This window comes from Thunnus thynnus, chromosome 4 (genome assembly GCF_963924715.1).
Source record: "Thunnus thynnus chromosome 4, fThuThy2.1, whole genome shotgun sequence".
NCBI classification, from domain to species: domain Eukaryota; kingdom Metazoa; phylum Chordata; class Actinopteri; order Scombriformes; family Scombridae; genus Thunnus; species Thunnus thynnus.
In genome coordinates, this window is record NC_089520.1 from 17,029,994 (window position 1) to 17,056,325 (window position 26,332).

The following is a 26,332-nucleotide window of genomic DNA, read 5'->3' on the forward strand; positions in this document are numbered from 1 at the left end:
CACAGAGTAAAACTCTCCAATATTTCTCAAAAACATAAAGATTAAAGAAACATTTTGAAAAATTAATCCAAATTTATATAGCAGAACTGTGTTTTTTCGTCTTACCTACCCAATCTATCAATTTAAGACCCCTCAGATTTATCTAGTGACCCTTATAGCAGTTCAAACTAGCTCCACCACGACCAGCTACAATAATAAAATGCTGCTTATACATTAACTGTTAAATGTATTCATGTATGTATGTAATATATCAGTCACAACCCAATTTTCTGCAAAACAAATACTTTTACTTGAACAATTTTAAGTATATTTAGTTGGTAATACTTCTATACTTAAGTACGATTGTGAATGCAGTACTTGTAATTAAGTATTTTTACCTTTTGGTATTGATACTTTTACTTAAGGATCTGAGTACTTCTTTCACCACTGTTGGTGGTAGAATTGCTATGATGTTGAGCTGGAAAGGAATTTTCATCTTCATGATTTATTGTACTGGTTTAATGTTCTACATTATTAAAGTTTACTAGTTATGTAAAACTTAACTATTACTTTGTGGATGTAGGAAGGGGACATGAGCATAACTTCACTCATAAGTGGCTCTGACTCCTTGCAGGCTATTTTATTCACTAAGGATTTTTTTGGCTGGACTGTAACATTGGGGCCAGCATGGGCCAGCCCCATGTTTGAAACTTCAAATTTGCTTTTTGACCATGGCCATCTTGGATTTTTGGAGCCAGAAGTTACCATATTTGGACAAGAGGGTGGTGTTGACCCTAATGCTAGCTGCTAGCTTGATTGGCGCGGTTGACTTTAATGAACTGAATACACGGAGCTAAAATAGCAACGGCTATGGCTACGCCTATACTCTGCAAACCTGGGGTTACACCATGGTTACATTGCCTAACCAATGTTGTCGCTGGGACAGCGACTTTCCTGTGATGGCAACCATCTGTCATTCAAAGCGGCCGTGCACTCTATTATGCATAACTTTAAGCATTAATAAAATTTAAAGTGGGTTATATAAATAAATAAATAAATACTAGCCAATCAGAGGCAGAGTAGGGCGGGTCGTGACCGCCATTATGGGGGAAATAAAATTGGCCACTTGGTCTGCCTGACTGACTGACTGAGTGATAAAGTTACACCATTGGTCGACCGACAGTTGGCAGCTCGTTTCAAATCTATCTTATGCTAACTGCACATTTTGCCGCTCTTAAATACTACTGAAGACTAAAGACTTCTGACTTCATTTGACCAGACCATTTTGTCTGTCTCTCCAAGGTAAGCAAAACGCTTCATTAGTAGACATTAACAGGTAATGGACTCCGGTAATTTGGACATGTTTGAAGTTAATGTTACACGACTGTGCTTTAGCTTGTATGAACAATGTGGCTGAATTTGGTTCCCAAAACTCTGGTAATAAATTTGGCGAGACTGCATCAACTTAGTTGACTATTAACTCCCATAAACACACAAATAATGGCCATAGCACCAGGCCTTTACTACACAATTTTAGGAGTTTGTCAGTCAGTACCCATGAGATAACTTCTGTTGTGATTTGGCACTATACAAATAAAACAGACATACCATTCTGCATAATTAATTCACTCTAACTAACTTACTACCAATGAGTGTCATTTGCGTTATTATAAGTTCTCTTTCAAATCAAACATCTGGTTGTGCACTGTAACAGTCCAGCATAGAGCAGAGAAGGAGAGAAAACATTTAAAGCACCCGAAATAATCACTCAGATTGAAAGAGCAGAGGGAGTTAACAGATAATTAACCTAGTTATAATTACATTTAAAATAAGTTCTCTATAAAATCAAACATCTTAAGATATGAGTGGAAAGTATTGTTCTTGCAACTGCATTTATACCTTTTTTTATTTTTCAACCGTAGCTTAACCATGTCATGTAATTTGCTTTTTTAGTACACTTTAACAACAAATATTACTGGGACCACTACACGAAATTGCAGATGAACATTTAATATCTATGAATTCACATTACAGACACTACCACTGACTATCCCTGTAACAAAGTGACCATAATTCTGCACACCTATAGCCGGTCCAGCCATATACTAGGTTTTGACCTAGTCTTGTTTTTTAACATAATAGATGTCCCTGTCACTACAGCTATAATCAAGTTTTCCACATTACATTTTCTCATTGCCTTCTCCACTTACAACCTGTCAGAGACCTGCAAGGTTATGAAGAAGACGTTTTGGTTTCTATTTTTATTGTAGTTTGATAGAAGGTAGCATTTAACATAAATCATATTTTAAGTTGCTGCATTTACTCTGCAGGTCAGCGAGCAGCTACCAAAGGGACTACGGCCATCATCAGATTGCTAGTTGCTGCGAGATGTGTATCTATTTTGGGAGCAGTGCACTTGTCAGGGAGGTTGATATGTGAGTCATACGGTACCTTAAATTCTTACCTCTGCTGTGTAGCTTCATTCGTGTGGCTCTAACATGGTAGTTTGTGGTAGATTTTTGATATTTGGTTTCAGAGCTTTACTAGGACATATCACAAAAATAGAGACTTTTTTTATTGGATTAATTGCTTTTAGTTAGATTTTGAGCAACTTAATATAAAATGTAAATGTTTGTAATGTAAAGATAAAGTCACATGAACCTGGTTATCTATCATCTTTTTACTTACTGAGTAAACACCACATTGTAGATACAGTGTTTTATAGACAGTGGTGGAAAAAGTATTCAAATTCTTAAGTTAGCAATAGCATCATGTAAAAATACTTTGTTGCATGTAGAAGTCATGCATTGAAAATTTTCCTTAAAAGTATCTAAGGATTACAAAAAAGGTTACATAAAGTATAAATTTAGAACACTTATGATGCAGGCAAAATTGTCTAAGTCAGGGTTATATATTATATAATTTAAATATTACTCATGTATTAATATGTTAACTGAATTCTAATGTTACGGCTGTTCAAGGACGATCATTCTAGCTGTTTTATATGCTGTTTAATAATTGAATTTACTGTATAAAAATGCACTGTATTTTATCGCATTTATTGAACACTGAACATTTAACACAACATACACAGCCAAGAAACAAACAAACAAACAGGCCAGACAGAAACAGATAAATGAAGTGACACAATGTTAAGAGACCACCAAAATGAAGAGACCCAAATCAAGGCTAGGGGAAGGAAAAAAGTTCTTTTAACAGAAAAGAAATAAATATATTTAAGTTGTGTGAGTCTATTCAACACAGAGCAGCTGAACACCAAGCATTAACAGTCTGTTTAGTAGCACTATTAACTCTGTATTTTATGTGCTTATATGTTTTTTCTGCAAAGTAACTAATAACTCTAGCTGTCAGATTTAGTAGTGGAGTAAAACGCCAAATATTTGTGGAGTAAAAGTATAAAATAGCAGAACATTAAACTACTAAAGTAAAACACAAGTAGCTGAGAATTGTACGTAAGTAAATGTGGTTACTTAACACCACTGCTTATTGCTTTATCTTTAGTTTCTTTGCATGGCCACTGCTATACATAAAGTCACTGTCATGTGTTACATTCATAAATCACAGTAGGACTACACAAAAATGTTCTGTATTATGCTCACAATCGTCAATTATTCATAATAATTCAGTGTGTCACATTTTTGTTATACTCTATGGCGGCAGCACATATAAAATATTAGGCCTTTTGCATGGAAGACCAAAGGATCTCAGTGTCACTGATGGTGCATGTGTCACCATGAATACCTTTCAAGGTCTCATCTGGCCGGTGTGCATCTGCTGAGATTATTTTTGTCCGGAGCCCATCCGTCACACTCATGTACATTAATGAGCTATCAAACCCACCAGACAGGCTGTGTGTAACAGCTCCCAGCACTGGAAACGAACTGACCAAAGAATTGTGATGTCTTGTTGACTGGATTCTCACATAACATATGAGGTTATTATGTTGATGGATGGGTTTAGGAATTAAAAGCAATCTGTGTGTTGGATTTGATCCACAGGACGGATTTTTCTTTATTCAGTGGGATGGGGGGACGTGTTTATTTGCCCCAGTGCCATGACGGTGTGGTTTATGGCTTATGGCTGAGTGTAGTTTATAGGTGTTCAGCTGTGTGTGTGTGTGTGTGGAGAGGTGGGCACTTGGGCGAGTGCTGCGCCATACTCATACTGTCAGGGTGAAATATCACTGCACTCTCTCTTGATTGCTGTGTGTGGTGCTTCAACCCTATTCATAAAAATGCAATTCCATGCAGGTCTGTGCCTGGCTTGACAAAATAAACTACGACACACCGGAGAGGCTGATTTAAGATGTGGAGGAGCACTGAGGCTGCTTCAGGGGATTGCTACTCAGTTACCACATGCAGAAGGTTCGGGACAAGCATGTATTTGTGAAAGAACACACAACTTCAGGATGGTATGCACTAACAAAATCAAATATTACAAAATGCTTCACTACATAACTTCATATCAGTAATATAATTGTATTTTGTTGATGACTTTTTGTACTTATTGCTGTTAATGTGGTGATTTTTACTTTTTCAGATAAAGTGCGCCATTAAGTGTTTCTTTATTGGGGTTTTCTGCTCCAGAAGCTAAATAAAACATTTAAAAACCTATTGGATTATCAAAAACATTTACAGGACAGTAACGATATATAAACATTTGTTTATATGCACATTTTTTAATAACAATCATGTTACTGTAGTGTTGCGTTTAAGGCCTGGAAAAGACAACATTTAGCCTATATCACAATATCTCAACTACAGTCTCACTTGATATTTAACCTCTGCACAACATTGGCATTTTTGCCTGAAAAGTATTAATTGATTTATCAGAATTGTTCCCATGTAATTGTCTCTTCATTGACCGATTGTTTCGAGTACAGAATGAATTGTCGTTCTAGCTATCAAAATGTGAGTTCCTGTTTTTCCTTTCTTACAACAAAAGGTGTGGTTGAATATAAGGAATCCGGATCAGACTACATATCTGATATCAAACCAGTTATTTGTCTTCCAGTGAATGATAGCTGCCACTGATGGGGAACACAGTGGGAGGGAATGACAGCTGCTCATTCATGACAATATAAAGCCTCCTAAAAATCTCACTATGCTGCTACTTCCTGTTCAAAGAGAATGGCATTAAAGCTGATGAAGATGGAGAGGAGATTTATTCTGCTGGGCATTAGTCTCTCAGACTTGAAAGCGAAACCGCGTCTTGATCAACCTTTTTGTTTGTGAAATGTATTCAGTTTGACCATGGCATTTTGCACATCTCAAATGGGTTTGTATGCAGTCGCATTGTTTGACTTTCAAACTTTCAAGTTTCGATTTAGAAGGTGCTTAACCTGCTCTTAAGCAAACATACTTAATGTCACAGTTATGTGCTTTCACGCTGTAAATGCTGTGGATGCTTTTCATGTCTTGTCTTTATCTTTTCACCTGCAGAACCACCTGCTTAAGCCGACCGACGAGCCGAGCATTCCTCCCAGCTCCCACTGTGGCCCGCTGAGCGCCCTGCCATTTCCTTTCAAAACAGGAGGATGTGATGCAAGGATGTGAGTGAGTGCTGCGGTCAGGTCCCCGGTGTGCTCGCCTTGCAGAGCAGCGGTGTGAGAGATGGCTCCATGACAATGGGCTTCCTGGCAAAGGTTTTTTCTTTTTTGCACAGGAGGAAATCGGCTGTTTAATGCAGGAGCCGGTTTACACGCTGCATAGAGGTTATACAGTGCAGAGATGGCCTGAGTGTTGTAATATGTTGGAGAAACTGTGTCAGAGTCTTGTCTGTGGTGGAGGTCTCCATGCCAACCACTGCACAATGGGCACAACACAAGCTAACTGTGCCTCCAAGGCTTGAGAGGGTATTTTAAGATCTTGTAACATGTGCTCATTTGATCTCATGGCATTGTTAATTTTTTATTACAACACCTTTGTGTACCTATTTGCTGCAGTGAGTGGAAGGTGTTTTCACATGTTGCAGTAAATCTCACTTTTCATTGTGCAATGTTTCACCAGAGCTGTTGTACCACACAGCGAGGGAAGTAAGAGTTTATACGAGTTATTTTTCAGTTGAGTATGAGCTAATTTTTATTTTATACTCAGCAGTTTTCTACAATTCCTTTTCAAGATGAAGCCTCTGGAAACCACCAGCCATACCAGCCCTACTTTTCACTTTTTATACAACCCCTCCACTTTCTCATCTTCCTTTTTTTTTCCTCCTCAGCACTGGGGGAAGATGAAGCGCTCGAGTTTGCTAGAATCTGTTTCCCAGCAGCGGCCCGAGCTTTAAGATGGATCGAGGGGATTTGCATGGGGTGGGGTGGAGAGATGTGAAGGAGTACAGGAGAACAAGAGAGAGAGAGAAAGAGATGTTACTGCTGAGGCACAGCAAATGAGGGCTGTAGAGGGGGGAGGAGGGAGAGGGAGGAAAGAAAAGTAGGCATACTCACACAGATCAGAAAACAACAGTCCCGTCCTGTGCCCAGAGGACAGAAGCTGCTGTCTACTCACACCGAGAGTGGAGAGGGAGGATTGACTTTTACCTGCTGTACACGCTGCACTCACCGCTCTGCCTCCCCTCTTCTTTGCTCCCCTCTTCAACACAGCCTGTCTGGAGCTGCAGAGGACTGTCAGCCCGTACAGACGAAGCACAAGATCAGAGTGCTGGCAGAGCAACTGTGCCTACAGCTCTACCGCCCTGTATTACTCTCCCTCACACATGCACACCAAAATGCTCTCACAGGCACACGTTCAGAGAACTTTCTCTCGCGCACACACACTTACATGCTGACGAGCAGGCAGCCAGGAAAGCACACCCCCTCCCATTATCTGTGTGGCGAGCACTTCTGCTCATATTGGTGTGAGCAACGAGGGGCTGTATTTCGCTCCTCAGCAGCAGCAGCAGCAGCAGCAGCAGCAGCGGCAGCAGTAGCAGCAGCAGCGGCAGCAGCAGCGGGACGCGTCCAGAGGAGAGCTGTCATCACCACAGATCACACTCCAGCTTCTACAACTGAAGGCAAGCCTCCTTCCTCTCTCTTTTTCTTCTTTCTTTTCCTCTCTCCTCTTTTTCCTTTCTTGATGTGACGCAGTGTTGCTGACCTTCCCTCATCCCCCCCCCTCCTTTCTCCTCAGTGTGTGCCAGTGGGACAACCATGGAGGACACCCTCACCTGCAGCCATGCCACTTTCTCCCAGGTGTTTGGACGCCAGGGACAGCTCATGCAAGCAAGTGAGTAGCCACAATTACACCTCCTGTCTCCTTACAAATCATTAGCCAGCTGCATGTCAGCGTAACTGATCTCCACCCTCAGCATTTCTCCCCGATCCCGTCCTTAATCTTATTGCCATTTTAATTTAGCTGATGCTTAGAGGTGCATCAAACCTCTTTTTAAGGCACTAAAAGATTATCAGCTAAAATCTTTCCGGGCTGCTGCTATAATAAAGTGTAGAGTTTTTTGGGGAAAAAAAGAGAAACTGGGTTATTTTTGTTCAGTAAGGGAAGAATCTCAGGGATGTGCGTGCTTATGTAAAGGGCAAGAAGAAATAACCATTTCAAGGTTTTTGTTTTACTCACAACATGGATTATGGGGTTGTGACTGTGGTTGATGTTTCTGTTTGTGCAGCAAGTTGCTGAGGAGCAGGTTGGATGCGTCAACTTGTTTAATTATGGAAAAGAGAGGTACAGAAAGTAAATCTTTTTCAGACAGGTGTGGGACTCAGCTGTTTGTAGGGCTTGCATTTTGGGAAATGGGGCATTTTATAGAGGAATTCAGTGCAGCAAGATAAATCAGTTTGGCTGTTAAACTGTGGATTATTTATTATTGTGGTTTGAGAAGATTTGTGAAGATTGTGATTGTTTTTAACAATTTGATTGAATTGTAAAGTAGCAGATGGTTACTGTAGATATTCCATCTTCACTGTGGGATGCAAAACCCGTAACCCCACTTCTTGCTGAAAAATATTCATAATGCAGGTGCATAGTATTAGTGCGGTTGAGTCTGACAGACTGAGACACCATCAGAGATGCTGCAGAGCTCAGACTGATGGTTAAATTATTGAAAACTGAATATATCAAGATTTTCAGGGATGCAGAAACATTGAATACAACCTTGAACCACTGCAAATGAAGCATACTTCAGTGATATCTTATTATGTAATGCACATGGTCAGAATACATATTCCTCCTGGGAAAAAAAGAGGGAGACTGACTTGCCTCAAGAATGAAAGTGTCAGCTGCATCCTCCCTCATCTGGCCTGGTATCTCTCCTCATGGAGCCATGCAGAGAGAACTTAGTCAATGCCTTTGATGCCATAAATGCAAAGTGATTGTTCACACAGTGTTATGATGGATAATGAGGAGAGCCCAGGGCAGATATCAAAATAAAACTATCTTTAGAGTTGCATCCCATATGTTGATTTTGCCACGTTAATTTTCAATTCCTGTTTCCTGTCATCACCACCTGCAAAGACAAGTGTCTGAATGGATTTCCAAAGCAACTGTCATGAACAACAACCCAGCTAAGACAGCACTTTTTGTAGCTAATAATAGAAAAACATCAGTCATTTTTTCTTGAGCTGAAGAACTTGTCTGTGCTTTTTTTTTTACACACGTGTTTCTTAATAAGCTGTGTTGCAGGATTTCATCTGCTGGGATTTATTTAGCCTGTCTCATATGGGGAGTTACTTGAGAAGATAAACATGACAATCTGGCGCAGTGGATTGTTGTTGTTTTCACTGATATTCTTCACCCCCTCTTTGTACAAGAGTACCCTTTTATAAATAATGTACTTTGTTTGAATGTATCCGAGGGTTTAATACTGTGTTGATAAGAGGATATCACTGTTAAAGGGTTGCAGGGCCCTGATTAATATTCAGCTTCGGACTGGCAGATTGCTGGAAGCATCTTAACTAAATGAGTGGTTTTGGAGTGCTGCTGATCTGCAGTGTGTCGTGTTTTTGTGGTGAGCAGAGAGGATGACCCTCTCAGGATTTATGCGTAAATGATATGAGTATATATGCTTATGAAAACACAAACACTGGAAAACTTATAATGCAGTAGTACCCAAACATATGCAGCATTTTAAAGGTGCAGTGTGTAGAATGTAGTGGCATCTAGTGGAACGGACTTGGCAGAGATAATAATATTCATAAGTATGTTTTCATTAGTGTATAATCACCTAAAAATAAGAATTGTTGTGTTTTTGTTACCATAGAATGAGCCTTTATATCTAGATAGGGAGCGGGTCCTCTTCCATGGAGCTCGCCATCTTGCACTTCCACGTTTCTACTGTAGCCCAGAGCGGACAAACCAAACACTGGCTTTCACGGTTTTTGTGAGTTTCGCGGCCACCGTAGGTTCTTCTACACACTTATGCACCACCAGGGGTAATGAGGTGGTTGCAATCTTCAGCCTTACCACTAGATGCCACTAAATTCTACACACTGGTCCTTTAACACACACTGGCCTTGTATTTATCTGTGTGCCACATATACTGTATGTGTTTCACAGTATGTGTGGCTGGGTGAGTTTATCAGTATAAATTGAAGGTTGGAGTGTGTGGCAGTTATCACTTCGCATTGCACGTGTGAAAGTTTTAGCAATCTGATGATGATTAAAATCCATAGTGAAACAATTATAATTGTGAAGGGAAACTACAGCTGTAAAATACTGCAGATATTTGGCTTGTGACCCTTTAAAGCAATGCAACTTTTACTCATTTGAGATGAGAGCAGTTCAACCAAAGCCATTTCCCATTCTCAGTTTGTTTCATTTAATTGTTTTTGGGGCGTGAAGAGAAAAGTAAAACTATTAACAATCCCCTCCAGACATGTATTAAGACATATGAAAAATACTTTGCTAATTATTTCAGAATAAAAACAACAAAAATTTGAAAAAAAAAAAACTACAGAATTTTTATTCCCCCAACCATGTTGGAAACCACTTTCATATGGCTACACTATATTTAAAGCTTAAGAATAAATTAATAAACTATATTAAGTTTTAATGAATTCCTTCACAACACACATGACTAACTAATCCCTGAAAATGCCATATCTGTTTTCATTCAGCCCGCTGTGCCTGTTTTATCATGAAAGACCTCATGAAATTGTTGTGCGATGTGTACGTACTGTATATACACAGTCTGCCTCATACAAATTCTGTTTGATTGGGCCACAATGAGCGGGTTAGTTGTCAGAGTGGATGCATAAGAAAGAGGGGCAAATCTAACAGATATGCAAATCACAGTTCTGGTTAGGCTGCTGTTGTGGTTTGATGTATTGAGTTGGAATTGGGTTTTATGCTAAGTGGCTTTGAATTTTTTTTTTTTCAAAGAAAAAAAACATATCTATGAGAAAATTAAGTTATGATGAGAAGAACAAGAGCTGTTAGTGTACAATCGAAGCAGCCTCTAGAAATTATAAATGTGTTCGTTTTCAGAGATAAAACCTCCTCCTCCTCCTCCAGTGTAGAGCAGTAGAAGTGTGAAGTGCTTAGTCTAATACTTACATGGACAACATATATTAAGCAAAACTCTAGCAAGTCTGTCCTCTTGTCCCTAACAGCGTTTTTTCCTTTGTGTGTCTTTGCTACAAGTATAATTTCGCCCCGAGCAAATGGCAAGTGAAACTGCTGTTTCTGAGAACTTCATGTATTATTCACCACATCTTGACTTTCTCTATGTAGCCTACTCATTGCTGGTTGAATCCTCTCCTTTATCTTTGCTTTTAATTTTACAAACATTTTGTCCTAGGTTTTGCCCTCAAACTGCTTGCGGCAACATAAAGTTCACAAGGCTTCACAGCCACATGAAAAAAACCTCAAACACAGCATCACTGCGTTTGCGAAAATCCCTGCAAGCTCAGGCTCTGTCTGCTCCTCCTTGCCCACATGGCTGTGCCCTGACAGTGCAGCGGTCTCAGTCACCTTTCTGCTCCACTGGACCACAGTGGTGTGAGGACAGACACTGTGTAAGGTTATTCGCAGTTGTCCAAAGGGTCCACAGAGGCCTATAAACTCTGAATATCTTCATTCCTCTGGTGTGGGCCCATCCTCATATCTCTGCTCAGGGAGGTCAAGGTGTTGGCTTATAGCCAATGTTCTCATCCCTATTAGACCCTGGGCTGCTGGCCATCAAACCTAATAGTAATATAATTCACAAAGGGAAAGGCTCTTTTAAGTGCTTCTTTGATTGAGTCATTTTCAGTGCAGGTGTGTACTGAAACTAATCCCATAAGTGCTAAATGAATTTTGCTAGATATGATCAACTTTCCTCCTCCTTTTTAGCCCGCCGTCTTCATGGTAAAGGTCCAGTCATATATTTTAAGTAATTTCTGTGTTCACTGCTGAATTTGTAGTTGGCCTAATACAGCCCTCACTCAGATTTATATATCCTTACTTACATTATTGATCCTAGTCCCCAGGTATCCCCAGCAGCACTGAAAATCACTCCGTCAGAGTTGATACAGGCCCAATTTAGATCTCCCTCTCTGTTCTAATCCCCATATTGGATTTGAGAAGCCCTGTAGAGCTTCAAGTGGCAGTCCTCGCGTCTCTGTCAGTGAGCACATCCCAATTCAAAGCGATAGCCTCAGGCCAGTCAGAGCAACTGCGTTCTATGCAAATGCTGCTGTAAATATGCTGTTTCAGTTTAAAGTAAATTATTAGTTGATAAAAATCGATCAGGACTATGTTTAATATATTGCATTGTGCTGAAATGTATTGAGTCGTTGTTTATAATTACATTTACATGCATATGCTCCTTTAGTTCTTCATGACAGGGAATCACATATATCTTCATTAGTACACTTTCCCTCAGGATGGTCAATAAACCAATGGAAGTTCACTGACAGCATTAGTTCAGTGTTTGCTCTCACAATCCACATGTCTGCTGTCTGACAGGAGATCAACATTTTCTCCTTGACTGACAGGAGTGTCTTCACTGAGTGAAGATACTGTGATCTAGAAGATGCTGAGCTTCATGAACTTCTGATCAATTACTCACAGAGTGATGAAACAGACGCTTGACTAGAGCACATGTGGTGCACTGTATGATGGAGCTCCTCACAGACTGACTGTGAGTTTTATGGCACGAAACATCCCACACAGTGAGATAGATGGCACTCCGAAGAATAGACTGCTACCATATTCTTCCTTTCTGATAGATGTATTATAATCTTTTATTATATTATTATCATTAACTATTGTTAACCTGCTATTTTGAGAGGGAAAGTTTGAGAAAGTTGAGAGTTAAGTTTGAAGACGTTACTGAAAGATTATTGGGGAGAAAGTTGCAAAGAACATATATATTTATTTGACAATCTCACCACAAGGTCCATTTAGTAGCTGTTCTGGAGCTTTATCACACAATCTTCTTCAGCAAATGGAGTTTGCCTGGTTTTTAGAGTCAAGAATGAACTTTCAATCTCACTGTACTGTATTTATTTATATTTTGTATGCTTTATATTTCTGAATAACGGACACAACATAATGCTTCACTTTACTGTGCAAAACTCATTCTGAGCTAATGGCTGCTGCATAACTCCCCGTCCCACAAAAAGCAATTTGTTGCTGCAGCACAGCAACAGACTTGTGAATTTATTGAAAACGAAGTGCTTTGCTGTTTCTGAGGCATTTCATACATTGCCGCATTGTTTCAAAGGATTGTCTTAATTTTTCGCACTTTGAACTGTTGCGCCTCCTCTCGCTGTCTTTTTCTTAATCTCCCTGTCTCTGTTTATCTCTCTCACACACACATACACACACTAAAAAAGTGAGGTTATGAAAACTGAGGTTATTGCTAAATTTAAAGTGGATGCACATAAGCTGAATACTGTGCGCTCAGCGAACACATCTCCCGGATTTAATAGTCACTCATCTCCACCACTTTAAAGCAGCTAAATTTGTCACTGCTCGATCTGCTCTGCACACACCGAGCTGCCAGGAGAGTGTTTAAAGTATGAACAACAGCAGCTTTCCCAGGAGGGCTAATCCTGCTCATCTCGGTGACTGTATGATTAAGTGTGTGTATTTGTGGGGTTTTGTGTAATTGTGTGAATGTGTGTGTGTTAGTTCATGGTGAATAGGATGTGTGTCTGACTGTGCTTTGTAAGTTTGGGTGAAGATTCAACTTTCTAGCATGGTAAAAACACACACACACATGTGTATATATATATATATATATATATATATATATATATATATATCTTAATTAGGTGCTGAACAGATAAACAAAGCACACTCAAAGCTGCTCTGATGAAAAATCTTCCTCACAGATTTATACACCTTGAGAGCTGTTTCCAGTGTGCCGTCCCCGCCGTGTTTTCTGCGTCATTGAACTCCCTGCCTGAGTGTCTGCTGACTCCACATATCTACCTCATCGTGCCCAGTACGGCTGGCCTTATTTTCCCTCTCTGCCTGCCATAAACTCCTTAACTGTTCATCCCCACTCTGCAGCAGTGTTGGGAAGGTTACTTTTGAAATGTAATAGGTTACAGATTACTAGTTACCCTGTTAAAAATGTAATAAGTAATGTAACTATTTGAATTACTTCATCAAAGTAATGTAACTTATTACACTTGACTAGTTTTCTAACAGATGTTTTAAACTGGGTAATAGAGCTGAAAAGTCCTAAAAACATCAATTTAAACCAGGCAGTGTGAACCTCACAACAGAACTCAACACTGATTAGTGTCAAACTTTTATTAAAAGTTCTTCAACTGAACTTGAATTAAGATTGGAATGTTTTGATTTTATAGCACAACCACCAAAATAAATCAAAAGTATGTAGATCACAAACAACAAACTCTGACTGCAGTAAAACAAAAAATGTAACCATAACCTCAAACCAAGTTCACATTCAGGTCAGGTTGCTTAAAGGAATGCGCATTGATTTTATTGACAGATGAGAGGTGGTGCAAATTCAAACAAGAGATCCGATCAAAAACAACACTCAGAATTTGAATGTATACTGCCAAATGAACAGAGCCTGTCTAGATGTAGAGACAGTTGCTTGTAAGTCGTCCTATCCTTGATGGTGTTGCACTTAAATTTGCCCCAATGGCTTTGCTGACCCGTGTTGTCCAGAAATATGCCAGAAGAAGGCATTCCTGCACAGTGAAAAGATGCAAAGCAACAGAATTAATGTTATATTCTACATATAAACTTTTTCCCGAAAAGAATATATTGGGATGCAACCCCCTCTGTAATCACCAACATTTTGATTAATAACTGTAATTTAATTACATAATTTTTTCCTCAGTAACTGTAACGGATTACATTTACATTTATTTTGTAATTTAATGATAGAACACCATTACATGTAACTAGTTACTCCTTGATACTGCTCTGTAGACACACACTGAACTGCTTCCCAAATCTACAGTGTTCATCTTACAATCCACCACAGAGCAAAGAGACAAAGTGAAGGGAGAGAGACAAGGTGAAGTAAAAGTCGAGATAATGCAGTGAACACCTACAGCACAACACACAAATTGAAAACTTAAACTCAGAAAATAAATTTCTAAGGCTAAGCTGCAGAACTGTCACCTCACAGCAGCTAACATAAAGTACCTGATCTGAAAAAATGTTTAAGCCTTGTTGATACAGCTCAGCATGAGCATAAATACTATCAGACATCCCATTTCTTATCAGTCATTGCACTACAGCACAGTGATGCAGAGAGCGATCCTAAGAAGAATCTGGCGTGCTCTGAGTCGGTATAAATTTGCATCAGTAGTTAGTGCAGGTGCTCCTTTGGTGATGAAATATAGTCTATTCTCCCGGGTGCTTTTCTTTAACATGCAGGGCACACTGTTCGCGGATGGGAGTGACAGCGCACACTGCGTGTACATCAATGTTACAATGAGAATACGATAGCTCCACTCAAATTGATTCCCTGCGTATGACCAGAAAATATTAACAACTATATATTACTACATATATTTGTGCACAGTTTAAAAATACAGATCCTGTATGTCCATGGTTCTTAAAGCTCATTCCCATGGATTATAACAAAGAAAGAGCAGCACACTTTTAGATAAAGTACGTAAAGTACAATGATGTTTTGACTGTGTAAAAGCTAATGCTGTGTTTGAACCCATATACCTATAAGTAGGATACAGTATCCTTGCAAGTTGAGGTGCTTGACTGTACTATACACGTGCTGTTCCATCAATTTATACCACAAAAGGGAGGAAAGGTTTCTTAACATGTCTACAGAGAGCGGATGTCAGAGTTGGATTTAATTCAAGTCTCCAGATCAATAGTGACCTGAATCAACCAGAGCTCATGATAAGCAACACTTGATAAGAAAAGGCTCAATGTGAAACCCACTCATGAGACTGTTTGTCCTTCTCTGATGTACAGCTGCAGCTGAGAGTGTCTCTATGTCCATCTGTGAATCAATAAGCACCCACAGTGACATCTTGCTCATGCTTCAATGCCGACTTTGTACACATGCCCTTCAGTAATACATCTTTATACGAGTGTAGAGCCACTGGTTTGTCATATTACATTACATTAGCTGCCTCTTTTGTTTAAGGATTTGTTGCTGACACCAAACTCACCAGAGTCAACGCCTTCACTGAGGTCCCATGTCAAACACTTAATGCTCTTATAAAGGTCTCCGGTGAATTTTGTGTAAGTCTGCTGAGCTGTGAATCCGCTTCTTTCAACTTGTTGAATAACCCTCACTCCCGTCTCAGTCTGCTGCAGAGCACCTCAAGAACAGAATCACAGGTTTGAACGACAAAATCATCTGTGCTTTTCTGAATTATCTCGTCTTTAATTGTGATTCACCTCCTAATGCATCACAGCACCTGTCGGACGCCACAGCCTCGGCCTTGGCCCCTTTAGCAACCAGTATAAAATCCCATAACAAAACATCCTCATCCTGCATCTTAAACACGATGTTTAGGGAAACATCCCAGCCAAAAAATACCAGCCTCAGTACTGTGAATATGAAGCACAGTGAGCCTTAAGACTGGCTAATTGGACTTTCTTTTTTTTTTTTTTTTAATGTTATGCTAACAAAGCCAGTCTACCTGGGCCACACTCAAAGCAAAATATTACCATTGGTGTAAGGCTTTATGCAGTGGGTAGCAAGAATAAGTTAACATTTCATGGAAAAGCACTTTGCTCAAGTAAACAAGTTAGAATTAGACCGGGAAATTAGCCCTTTGATAAGTGAGTTTTTAGAACCCACATGAGAAAACAGTCAAAAATAAATAATTAAAAATAAAGCTCGGTGCAAGTCTACTCACTCTTTATTTCGATTTTTCCTTTCCCTCTTTCAACTCCACTGACAGAGGGCATCCACACTTTTCAATTCAACTGATTAGATTTTGCCTTGACCCCTGTGAGCCAATCATCTTGTTGTTGTCAAACCTTGAAGTCCAACTGAAATTAAAGCATCATATCTGCTTTGTAAATCACATGTCCTGTGTTCTCCTTTGAGAAAAAAAACAGGAACCAAAAGGGAGAAATTTATATTTTAAATTCTTTGATTTCATGACGGTGCCCCCTACAGTAGTTTTACATCATATTGATGAAATATTGTTCCATCATCTGCTTACGTAGCTTGCGTCCTTATTTCGATAAAGCAAATCAAAAGCTCTATCACAGAGCAGTTGGTCACACTGAGCCTGATAGCATCCTGCTACACAACACAAGAGCTACAGACTCTGAACAACAACCCATATTAGCTGTCCTGCGAAAGTCCCCTTCTTATCTTACATGAACACACGTCTTGTCCTGCACCTTAGCTTGGTGAACCAGCCACCATACAAACCACTGGGGAAAAGTGCCCCACTAATGTCAGTTTTCAGGCTAGATAGCTAATTAGCTGCTAAACTGCAGCACATTAAACAGGATGTTAACACGTCATGTCATGAAAATGTCACTTTGGTCCATTTAGATGCTAGTTTGGTCATTGCTCTTCAAAATCCATTAGCAACACACTGTCTGTCCATGACTTGTAGCTACAGCAGTTTGTTTACTTTGTCTCCGTTCTGTACAGTGTAACACCGGTAGCCTGCCAGTTGATGTCAACTGAACAAGCCTCCAACACCCCAAACCCCACCAATCTAGGCTTAATTTTTTCACTCTTTCATCACCGGTGTTTAGACTTCATCCAGGACATGTTCCTGTACAGCTCATGACGTGACTGGCCTATAAAAAAGATGATGTCACAATGGGGTCATATTGCCAAAGATACTCACATATCTCCTCTCTTCTCTTCTTCTACATGTAAATTCCTAAAGAAAATCACATTTTCCCTATGAGTTCTATGGCCCTTTTACCAAAATACTTTTTTGTCACATTTAATTTTTAATTTAATTTAATTTAGCAATAACCACATTTAATTTAATTTAATTTAATTTAACTTTTGCACATGTAATACATTTTTTTGTTATTGTGCAGACACGTTTTCCTATGAGGTGGTAATGTGACGTTGGTTGACCTTAGTAGCCAAGTTAAAGTCCTGACCTATGAATTTTTAATATTACTTTGTCACCCCCTTATGTGTGAGTCGTACTAAACATGTGGACGGTGTTCGAGCAGAGCTGAGATCAGAGACTTTGAACATACCCAATAGATCAGAGGCGTAGGCTCCGTCCTGGGCTGACAAAGTCTCAACTGCATCAGACCAGCAAGCATGTCAAGTGATTTCTGCATCACAATTCTGATGTCATCTTAGTCGGAGCTGTCCTCCACAGACGTGTACTTGGAGAGACATGCTCAGCATCATTAAACAGTGCTCAGCTCTCTCCTCTTCAGACTCACGAGTGGCGGCCATGTGAATATGGAGAGGGAGCACAGTTTGGAGCGTTTGATGTGCGAGAGAAGTGAAAGAGCCCGCAAAATGTGGCAGCAACAGTTTTCTGCACACAGGAATGTCTTACTTGCTAATGTGTTGCGTTGACACGCCTTTGAACTCTCAGAGTTGTTTACCCTCACAGAAATGTGTTAATGAATGATAGTGGTAATACCTGCAGTCTGAACTCAGAGTAGCTTATCTACTATTAGAAACCTGCCCTGAAATTTAATTTTGAGCATCAAAGTGGCTGATAATGAGAATGAACCGTCACCTCGTATTAGAGCAAATTTGAAGTTCAGCTATTTAATCTACATCTGTCTCATTTTAAGTTTTTGAGTTGTGCGCAACCTGCCATTGTGCTCTGAGATACGCTGCCGGTCTGACCCACTTTCATCCACCCTGAAAGACAGGTACAGTCACTTGCTCACAAACAGTCCTAATTGGCTGCAGCCTTGTCACCAGTGCTGCCTGTAGCCCCGGCTCTCAAAAGGCACTCCAGCGTGCAGCCTCTGGATTTTGAAATGCCATGTTTGAGCTCACACAGGCCTCCTCTAACAAGCAGTGTTTACCCTGACTCTGTAGAGGACAAGAGCAGCCTTATTTCCACTCTTTATCTCAGCTGATGCAGAGAGGCTTCTTCTCTTCTGTCTGCCAGTTGCATCTTGAAAGTTTCTGCTTAAGCTCATTTTCATGCTTTGTGACTGCTGCTGAAAACAGCTATTAACAATGCACCTTGCCTTCCTGGGTCCATTTTGTGCTGCATATTTCTTATTGCTGCGGATCACCAGACAAATGTTGACATTGTGACATTGTGTTGAGATATTTGCAGCACAGTTGCAACAGACTGGCAGTCATTTTTTCAGCTAAAACATCAGTGGAGAAATATATTGTATTAGAGGAGGATGTATGAGCTTCTGCAGTAATTGTCTTAAAAGAACATGATGCAAAGGTGGTGACATGTTTTGTTTTAAGTGTACTCCTGTCTTGAGCTGTCACAAAAGCAATTTTTCTCCACCTACACACCTTACTCACATCTCAACGTGACATGTTCATGCCCGTTCTTATTAAAGTTGATAAGGGGAATATTTGAAAAATTCTAACTGATGTTGAGTAGATGGAGCAGGTTGCAGTAAAGTGGGTACGCCAATAAAATAGATTAAAACACAGTAGCTCCTAGACTGCACAGAGCAACAACAAAGGATTGTTATGTAAGAGGACCTGAGGGTGGATTTACCTCTAACTTAATATGCGGCTGTTACAGGATTTCAATGTTTTCTGTGCTGCCTTTACCTGCTCATTCTCTCTAACTGAACTTTTATAAAAGAGTGATCGTGGATGCAAACATTAATTAACCCTTAACTCTGAAAATCAATTTACAGTAAATCATTCAAACAGTCCTCCTCCTGACCCCTGACCTTTTGCGCAGACAGCTACTTGCCCTTCCTGCCATTACATGCACCATTACAACTGATATCATCTAGAGCTGCTCCTTATGAGTAAATTAATTACCTGTGTGCGTGTGTGTGTGTGTGTGTGTTTGTCTTGACTGAGTGGAAGACTTTCAGTGAGAGTCATAATACTCCAAGTAGTTTCATCAGGTGTTGAGGACCTGCCTCAGGCAGATTATCAAAGGGCTATAGGAGGCTTTTATATTCAGCCGATGGTTCAACACTCCCCCTGAGATTTGTTTTCTAAAGTCTTTGACTCAAAGGAAGAAAGAAAAACCGGGTACGCTCAGTGCTGATCTCTTGTACTTCTCACTAGGTGGCACACTGATCAAAGTTATGCAAAACCAGTGGCGGGCACTTTACCCCGGCTCTCTCTGGACTGTTAAGGACTTTATTTTAATTAAACGTCAGTAACAGCTTTTGGAGAGATCAGAGATGATCTTTTTCTTGTGATAAATCTTGTTACTATTTGGAGATAATTACATTTTTATTATTAAAAGTGCAACTTGTTGAATAGATGAAATGAATAGATTCATTCATATGAATGAATTAGGATTCTTTATTCAGCTATAGTCAATTAATTACATTTTATTTAACTATGAAATTAGAATATGTAATGTTCTAGATGAATTCGTCCGGGATAACTTAATGCCTTCACTTACTGGAGGCAGATGTTTTGAAGGGTCTAACATACACACGTCTTTGTCACTGCTTCACTTCCTGGAAAATGCAGCTGTTCAGACCAGTGTCAGTGACGAGGGCTGAGAGAGAGGCACTTTTTCATTTCATGTGGTTGTAGCATGTATCAAAGCGACCAGATGGTGGCAATGTTGCTGTGGGCAAAATGAAATCCCTCCTGCAGTTTCTGCTTCCACACTGGAGCTTCATGCTTGAATGTAGAGCCAGCTGATACTGTAAGATGCAGCTCTCTCCATCCCCAAGAGGTCTAAAACAGTTTTTACCATAGCTGACTATATACGATTGAAAAGGTCAAAATGAAACTCATACCATATACTGTGCATTTGTACATTATAGATTGTGCAGAGATGCTGTTCTGAAAGATAATGTGGTAGATTTTTAGAAGTAAAGCCTTTAGGATTTGAGAGAAGTGTTTGATCTGGTCGGATGCTGGTATTTTCAGAAATGCAAATCATACATTGCATCATAAACTAAGAATTTAAGGATTTATTTATTTTATGTGAGGCAAAGTCTGTGCTGATCTTCACTATATGGTCAAAAGTATATGGACACATGCTTAAAGACTTGGTTTTTCATGCCCCTTAGTTGCAAATAAGGGAAATCTTAAAATGATGCTCTTTTAAACGTTGAGATCAGTTTACTTGTCATGATTAGTTCTACTTGGTGTATCAGAAACCGTTGTAAAATGTCTTCTGTGGCTTTTTAAATTTTGAGAAAATAACCCTGGCGATGTCATCATCGGTGTTGTGTCAGCTTTGGTTTGCAGACTTCCAATGTTTGAACAGAAAGCTTTCATTATAAACTGGAGGTGTATAGTTTAAAGTGGACATATCATGCGGCTGTGGCTCAGGAGGTAGAGCGGGTCGTCCACTAATCGGAAGATCGGTGGTTCGATTCCTGGCTCCTCCAGTCAGCATGTCGATGTGTCCTTGGGCAAGATACTTAACCCCAAATTGCTCCTGATGGCTGTGCCATCAGTGTGAGAATGTGTGTGAATGATTAGACTTCCTCTGATGGGCAGTTTGGGACCTTGCATGGTAGCCCCTGTACCATTCAGCATATGAATGGGTGTGAATGGGTGAATGTGATTCGTAGTGTAAAAGCGTTTTGAGTGGTCAGAAGACTCGAAAGGCGCTATACAAGTACAGTCCATTTACCATTTTTGTAAATTTCTGTTATTTTCATACTATTTTAATGTCAATTGTCTACTGTGGACATCGCCAAAACATGAAGTGCACGTACATGTAAAAATGCTCCCAGCAAGTGAAGAGCCCAGGCTTCAGCCTGTTCTGAACACTTAATTTGCAAAGTTACCTCTACTTCCTCCTTGTGATGACATCAGATTGTTTGCACATGCCCACAAACTGCCGTCTGCTCTGTAGCCTTTGTTGGTAAGGTTGTTCCATGAGTTGCTCACGTTGTTATTGTTATATTTCGGATCTGATTTTGGCTCAAACATGCACGGATGTATTTGAGAAGCTGACATTTTGTGTAAAGAACAAGAAAAGTAGTAAAATCTTACTACTACTGTTTGTTTACGTAGCCTTCGGAGCCAGGGTGGTATTCCAGAAAGCGGGTTTAGTGATAACTCTGAGTTTGTTAACCCTGAGATGAGGGGAACTCTGGGTTTTCACTTCCAGAAAGAGAGATCACTTAAACTCGGGGTCAGTTACCATGCTAACCTGCTCCCTGGCAGATTTTCTTCAACAAACCCTGAGTTTCTCACTGTCTCCTCCTTCTTACAGACCCAGACACGCTGTTTCATTTCCTCATTCATTCAGTCAATATGAAGGTGTGTATCGAAGTGCATTCATTAATGGTGGTTTACTGTAAAGGACTGAAAAGGACTTTCTCAAGTCACTGCTTTTTCAGTATGTGCATCAGTCATGTCTTTGAACAGTTTTTGTTCTGAAATTCAAATATTACACAGCGTGAATTCAGCCTCAGCTCAGAATAAAACCTCTTCATGTCCTTCTATCATAAGACTGTGACTCTGTGCACACAAGACAGCTGTCAGTTTGTTAGAGCAGCTCCTGCACTGACATGTTTGTTACACATAATGTGTAATCTCAGTTCAAATTTAAAAAATCAGTATGAAGCTTTAAACATGTGGGATCAATGAATAATTAAGTAATCTCTATCACTCATGATGTGATTGGTTGCACTGGTGGAACATCAATCCTATAATGTTGGAGATTTTATGTTAATTTTTCTGAGTGAGCAGGATTGAACAGCATCACTGCATACTGTTGAACCAAGATGTTTAAAATTTTAAAATCTACAGTATTTTAACCTCGACGCCTTTTCAAGTGCAAATCACCAAACACATTATTACTGGATCAGACTGTGAGCTTACAGTCATGTCTCTATGTCTTTGATCTGTATATTTTTTAAATCTTTAACTATGTTTTTTTTCGTCTTCAGTTGCTGCCTCCTGTGTTTTGTTCCCATCAAATTTAAACTGAACAAATATATTTAAAATGTAATGTAGGCTGCAGCCTGATACACAGTCAGGTACCACTTTATCACCCATTAAGGAAATGTAAGTCTGGTAAATGATGAATGTACAACACTGAATAAAACTTTGTGTTAACTTATTGACACTTTTCCCTCTCTGACTCAGACTCTTTTTTTTTTTAAAGATAAATGTGCACCGTCCACATACGCTTGCCTTCATATCTCTATGTTCACTGGATTCGAGTGGAGACTCTGCCTTTTATGTACCTGTTGCCATGGTGAATCATAGTATTTGAGCTCTATTGATGGCTTCTTTCATTCATCATGTACTCGCTTAACTCAGAGTGAACATACTCAGAGTTGATTGAACTGACTCTAATCTGCTGTTTTGGAAACAAAAACTCAGAGTTTCCTATCTTTGGGTTCAATCAACTCAGAGTTCAGGGTTGGACTCAGAGTTTGTTGAACCTGCTTTCTGGAAAGGACCCCAGAAGTCTGCCAAGGAGCAGCTTCTGGAAGTTGGCCAATCAGAAGAGACAGGAGCTAAACCAGCCTGTTTCAGACAGATGCTGAACTGAGGGGCTGCATAAAGGGCCAGTGTAAGATATGTAAAGAGTTTTTTTGAACTGTAAATCATGCAAAGATATTCCAGTAGAGCCCCAGATTATAAAGATAGTATATACTATATTTATAGATCTGGAAATGTGCGTGATATGTCCTCCTCTGAAGATTTATCGTTAACTTTACTGAAATATGCTATTGAGTTGCATTTTGGGAAGTGTAGCTTGAATCATAAAAGTGACCAAAAGTCCTTCTATTATGACCATTCTTTTTTATTTTTCTCTTTTGTAAGATCCCCAACCTTAATGAAGTCCAATACTAAATTGCTAGAGAACCGTCAATGCTACAACATACAATGATATTTTAGACAATAATGTGCATCAAACTTTGTGGCAGTATTTCGAGGAAGCATTTGTGCCAACTGCACAAAGCAATGTCTGTAAGGAAATGGTTCGGTGTCTGGTCTGCAAAGAGCCTTGTCCTCATCCAGGACCATTGGGATGAATTGTGACATGAATGTGACCTCACTGATGCTCTTGTGGCATCAGTGAGAGTGAGAGCAAATCCCTGCAGTCCATTTATGCAGAAACCCTTTCCAGAAGAATTGAGGCTGTTACATTAGCATATTAATGTCCAGGACTTGGAATGAGATGTTCAAGTATAGATGACATTTTGAGGTGTCCACATGCTTTTAGCCGCATCTGTTTTTATTCATCGACAACAAGCTTGTGTCCTGTGATGCTTTGAAAACAACTTGTGCTGAAATGAGCAGCAGTGTTCCCTTGAGTGGTTTTGATTCATGTATAGGTCTGTCTGCGAGTTAATTAGCACGCTCTTGCACTGTAAGATACATACTGAACAAATTACTGTGAGTTTATGTGTTGACAGACTTGAAACAGCAGGGTTAATTGAATCCTTGATTTGGCCAACAAAAACATTAACAGGATGTATGACTGTATGATGAAAATGTGAGTTCTCAGAGGGAAGGTTTTATGTCTTTGTCCTATTTAAAATTTGGATTCTGTGTTTCTTAGTGAATTTGAGGTGCAGAGAATCTGTAGGGAGAGCCAAAAACTTTTCCTGCCCTGCGGTTCTCATTGTGAAGATGTTTTCCTCCAGGCTGCCCTCCAGGTCTCAACTGTCTTACCTTTTACGGCTTTCGCTTGTTAAATAAACTGAAGAGCAGAAAAGAAAACTAAGACGCTGTTTGAGGGCAAATTAGGTAATTTAATTAGCAGCTGTATCTCGAGCATAACAGGGCTGTGTGCACACTCTTTTCAAAAACCCCAGTATTAACTACTCTGAGGCTTGAAACCTCTAGAAGAATCATGTGAACTGTTTGACGAATTGAGTAATAATTTAGATAAACAGTTTTTATTTTGAATTTAATTTGGATGACTATCTTCAGGGTAACCCAAGACAAAGACTACATATAATACTGCAAACAGTATGCTATGTATATACTGTATGTGATTAGGGTGCTTCCTAACATCTGACCAGGGACCTTTTAGGTTAACTCTGGCTCATTAACAGCTTTTTTTCAATCCATGCTCAATGTCCCATACCATAATGTAATAAGGAATAAATAAATAAAGAATAAATGTGTCCAAAAAAAAGCTAAATAAATACAATATGGTATTATACGTACATGCAATATAATATGATATAAAAATGCCATGTATTAGAAATTTTGAAAGCACAAATTATGCAAATTTGCAGAGGACCATAGAGTGTTGACATGCATGATACAAAACTAAACGTGTTTTAGTGTATTCTCTTTGCTATCACAGATAAAACAATGTCCAAATATTTACATATTTGTTCATAAGTGAAGCGTGGAAAGAGGTAACTTCTATATAATGTATCATGTCAACTTATGCAGAGAAATGTTGTACAATTTGAAAGATTTCTGAAAAAAATGATTTTAATGTGGAATAAAACATCAACTAAGATCCCATGTGTATTTTTATTGGATTATATTCCAGTTTTGCTTTCGATTCTCAACTAATTACATGATTCTCTTGACATGGCTTACCTACTAGTAGCACAAAAGTCCTACAGTATGTAAATTAAATATTTCACACATACATAACTGTTCATTAGCAGCAGTTGGAAGGTGTTTGTTAACAAGCAGTAAAGCAGCATTTAAAGTATGCACAATAGATATGTGTGGTATTCCTCTCTGGCACCGACTGAATCAACTTAAGTGTCTGGATGCAGATCTGATCTGACCTGATGTGACACAGTTTAGTATCTAAACAAGCCAAAACATGCTGTCATGGGAACTGTGTAAATGAGAGTGTGATGCGGACTTGGGTTCCTCTTGCTCACCGTGGACAGAGAAAAGACAAGAAGACGCCTGGCAATCTGCCTTGGCTCCTATCTGCCTGATTGTTTTGGGCAGATTTCTGTGATTTCTCAAAGCTTCAGTTTTGGGGGAATGCAACACGGCACAGTAAAAAGCCATGCAGGGCCCATGCAGTTTGTTTTCCACAGAGGTCAATCTCCTAAATCCACTGTCACAATTATGCACTCCATGTTCACATATCCCCAGCTTTGCAGACAAAGCTCTGCGCACACAAAAGCCTCCATCTGCTATGCATCAGAAATTAGTGGACACTAGCCAGAGGGAAAGGATCAAATGCTTTTTGAGGATGTGTGTGTGGGAGCGTGACATTGGAGTGCAATATCAAGTATTTGCCATTTATAGAGTGTGTGTGTGGTAGCATTTACCAGAAATATAGATAAAAAGATTCACAGAACATACTGTAACATGCTCGCAATGCAGAATATGCTTCCTTTAAAATGGTCAGAGATGCTGTATCCTGATAACTCCAGATGTTTTCAGAGTATTCCTTTGGGGAAAAAATTGTCCAATTTCTCAGGGGAATTGCAGCGCCCACACAATCACCGCGCTGAATTGGGCACTCCTGCAGATAGTGATGCAGAACAATGAGGCAAACAGCAAAATTACAGGCCTGTGTTGATGCTGTTAGATACAGAGAGGGATTTGGTTATTTCTATGCAAAGCAAACTTTGGTAGGCTATAATTGATCTGTCCAAATTCCTGTGTTAGAACAAACAGTTTGGAAAACATGCCACTGCAGTTAGCTTTACAGTGGCATGTTTTCCAAAGCCTCAAAATGAGCATTCACTAGCTTCTATCCTGAGAGCGGGAGAGTGGTGTAACACCCTTGGTTTAGGTTCAGTGCAGGCTTTTGTCCCTCAACAAGATTGTGTTGTGTATTTATCTGGCATCGGTGTAATTGAAATGTAGCCGAGCTCTCTCTCTCTCTCTCTCTCACGGGATTGCCTCAGATTCTCACAGATTCTCCCATCCTCTCATCCAACTACGGGCC

At 39.6% G+C, this 26,332-nt stretch overlaps 1 protein-coding gene across 4 annotated transcripts in view; it reads left to right on the top strand.

Annotated features, from left to right (window-relative positions):
* The first annotated feature begins 1,116 nt into the window (after nt 1-1,116).
* Nucleotides 1,117-26,332, top strand: part of LOC137181357 (kazrin-like) — a 117,047-nt gene continuing 91,831 nt past the window's right edge. For 2 of the 4 annotated variants that reach the window (XR_010928143.1, XM_067587006.1), the window contains exons 1-5: nt 1,117-1,281; nt 2,310-2,414; nt 4,251-4,411; nt 5,442-7,008; nt 7,125-7,220. Coding sequence is in view for 3 of the 4 variants with exons in the window: in XM_067587006.1 (XP_067443107.1) it covers nt 6,777-7,008; nt 7,125-7,220 (328 nt within the window). In the remaining variant the exon portion in view is untranslated. The remainder of the gene's footprint in view (nt 1,282-2,309; nt 2,415-4,250; nt 4,412-5,441; nt 7,009-7,124; nt 7,221-26,332) is intronic. The other 2 variants (XM_067587007.1, XM_067587005.1) reach the window with 2 other exon arrangements.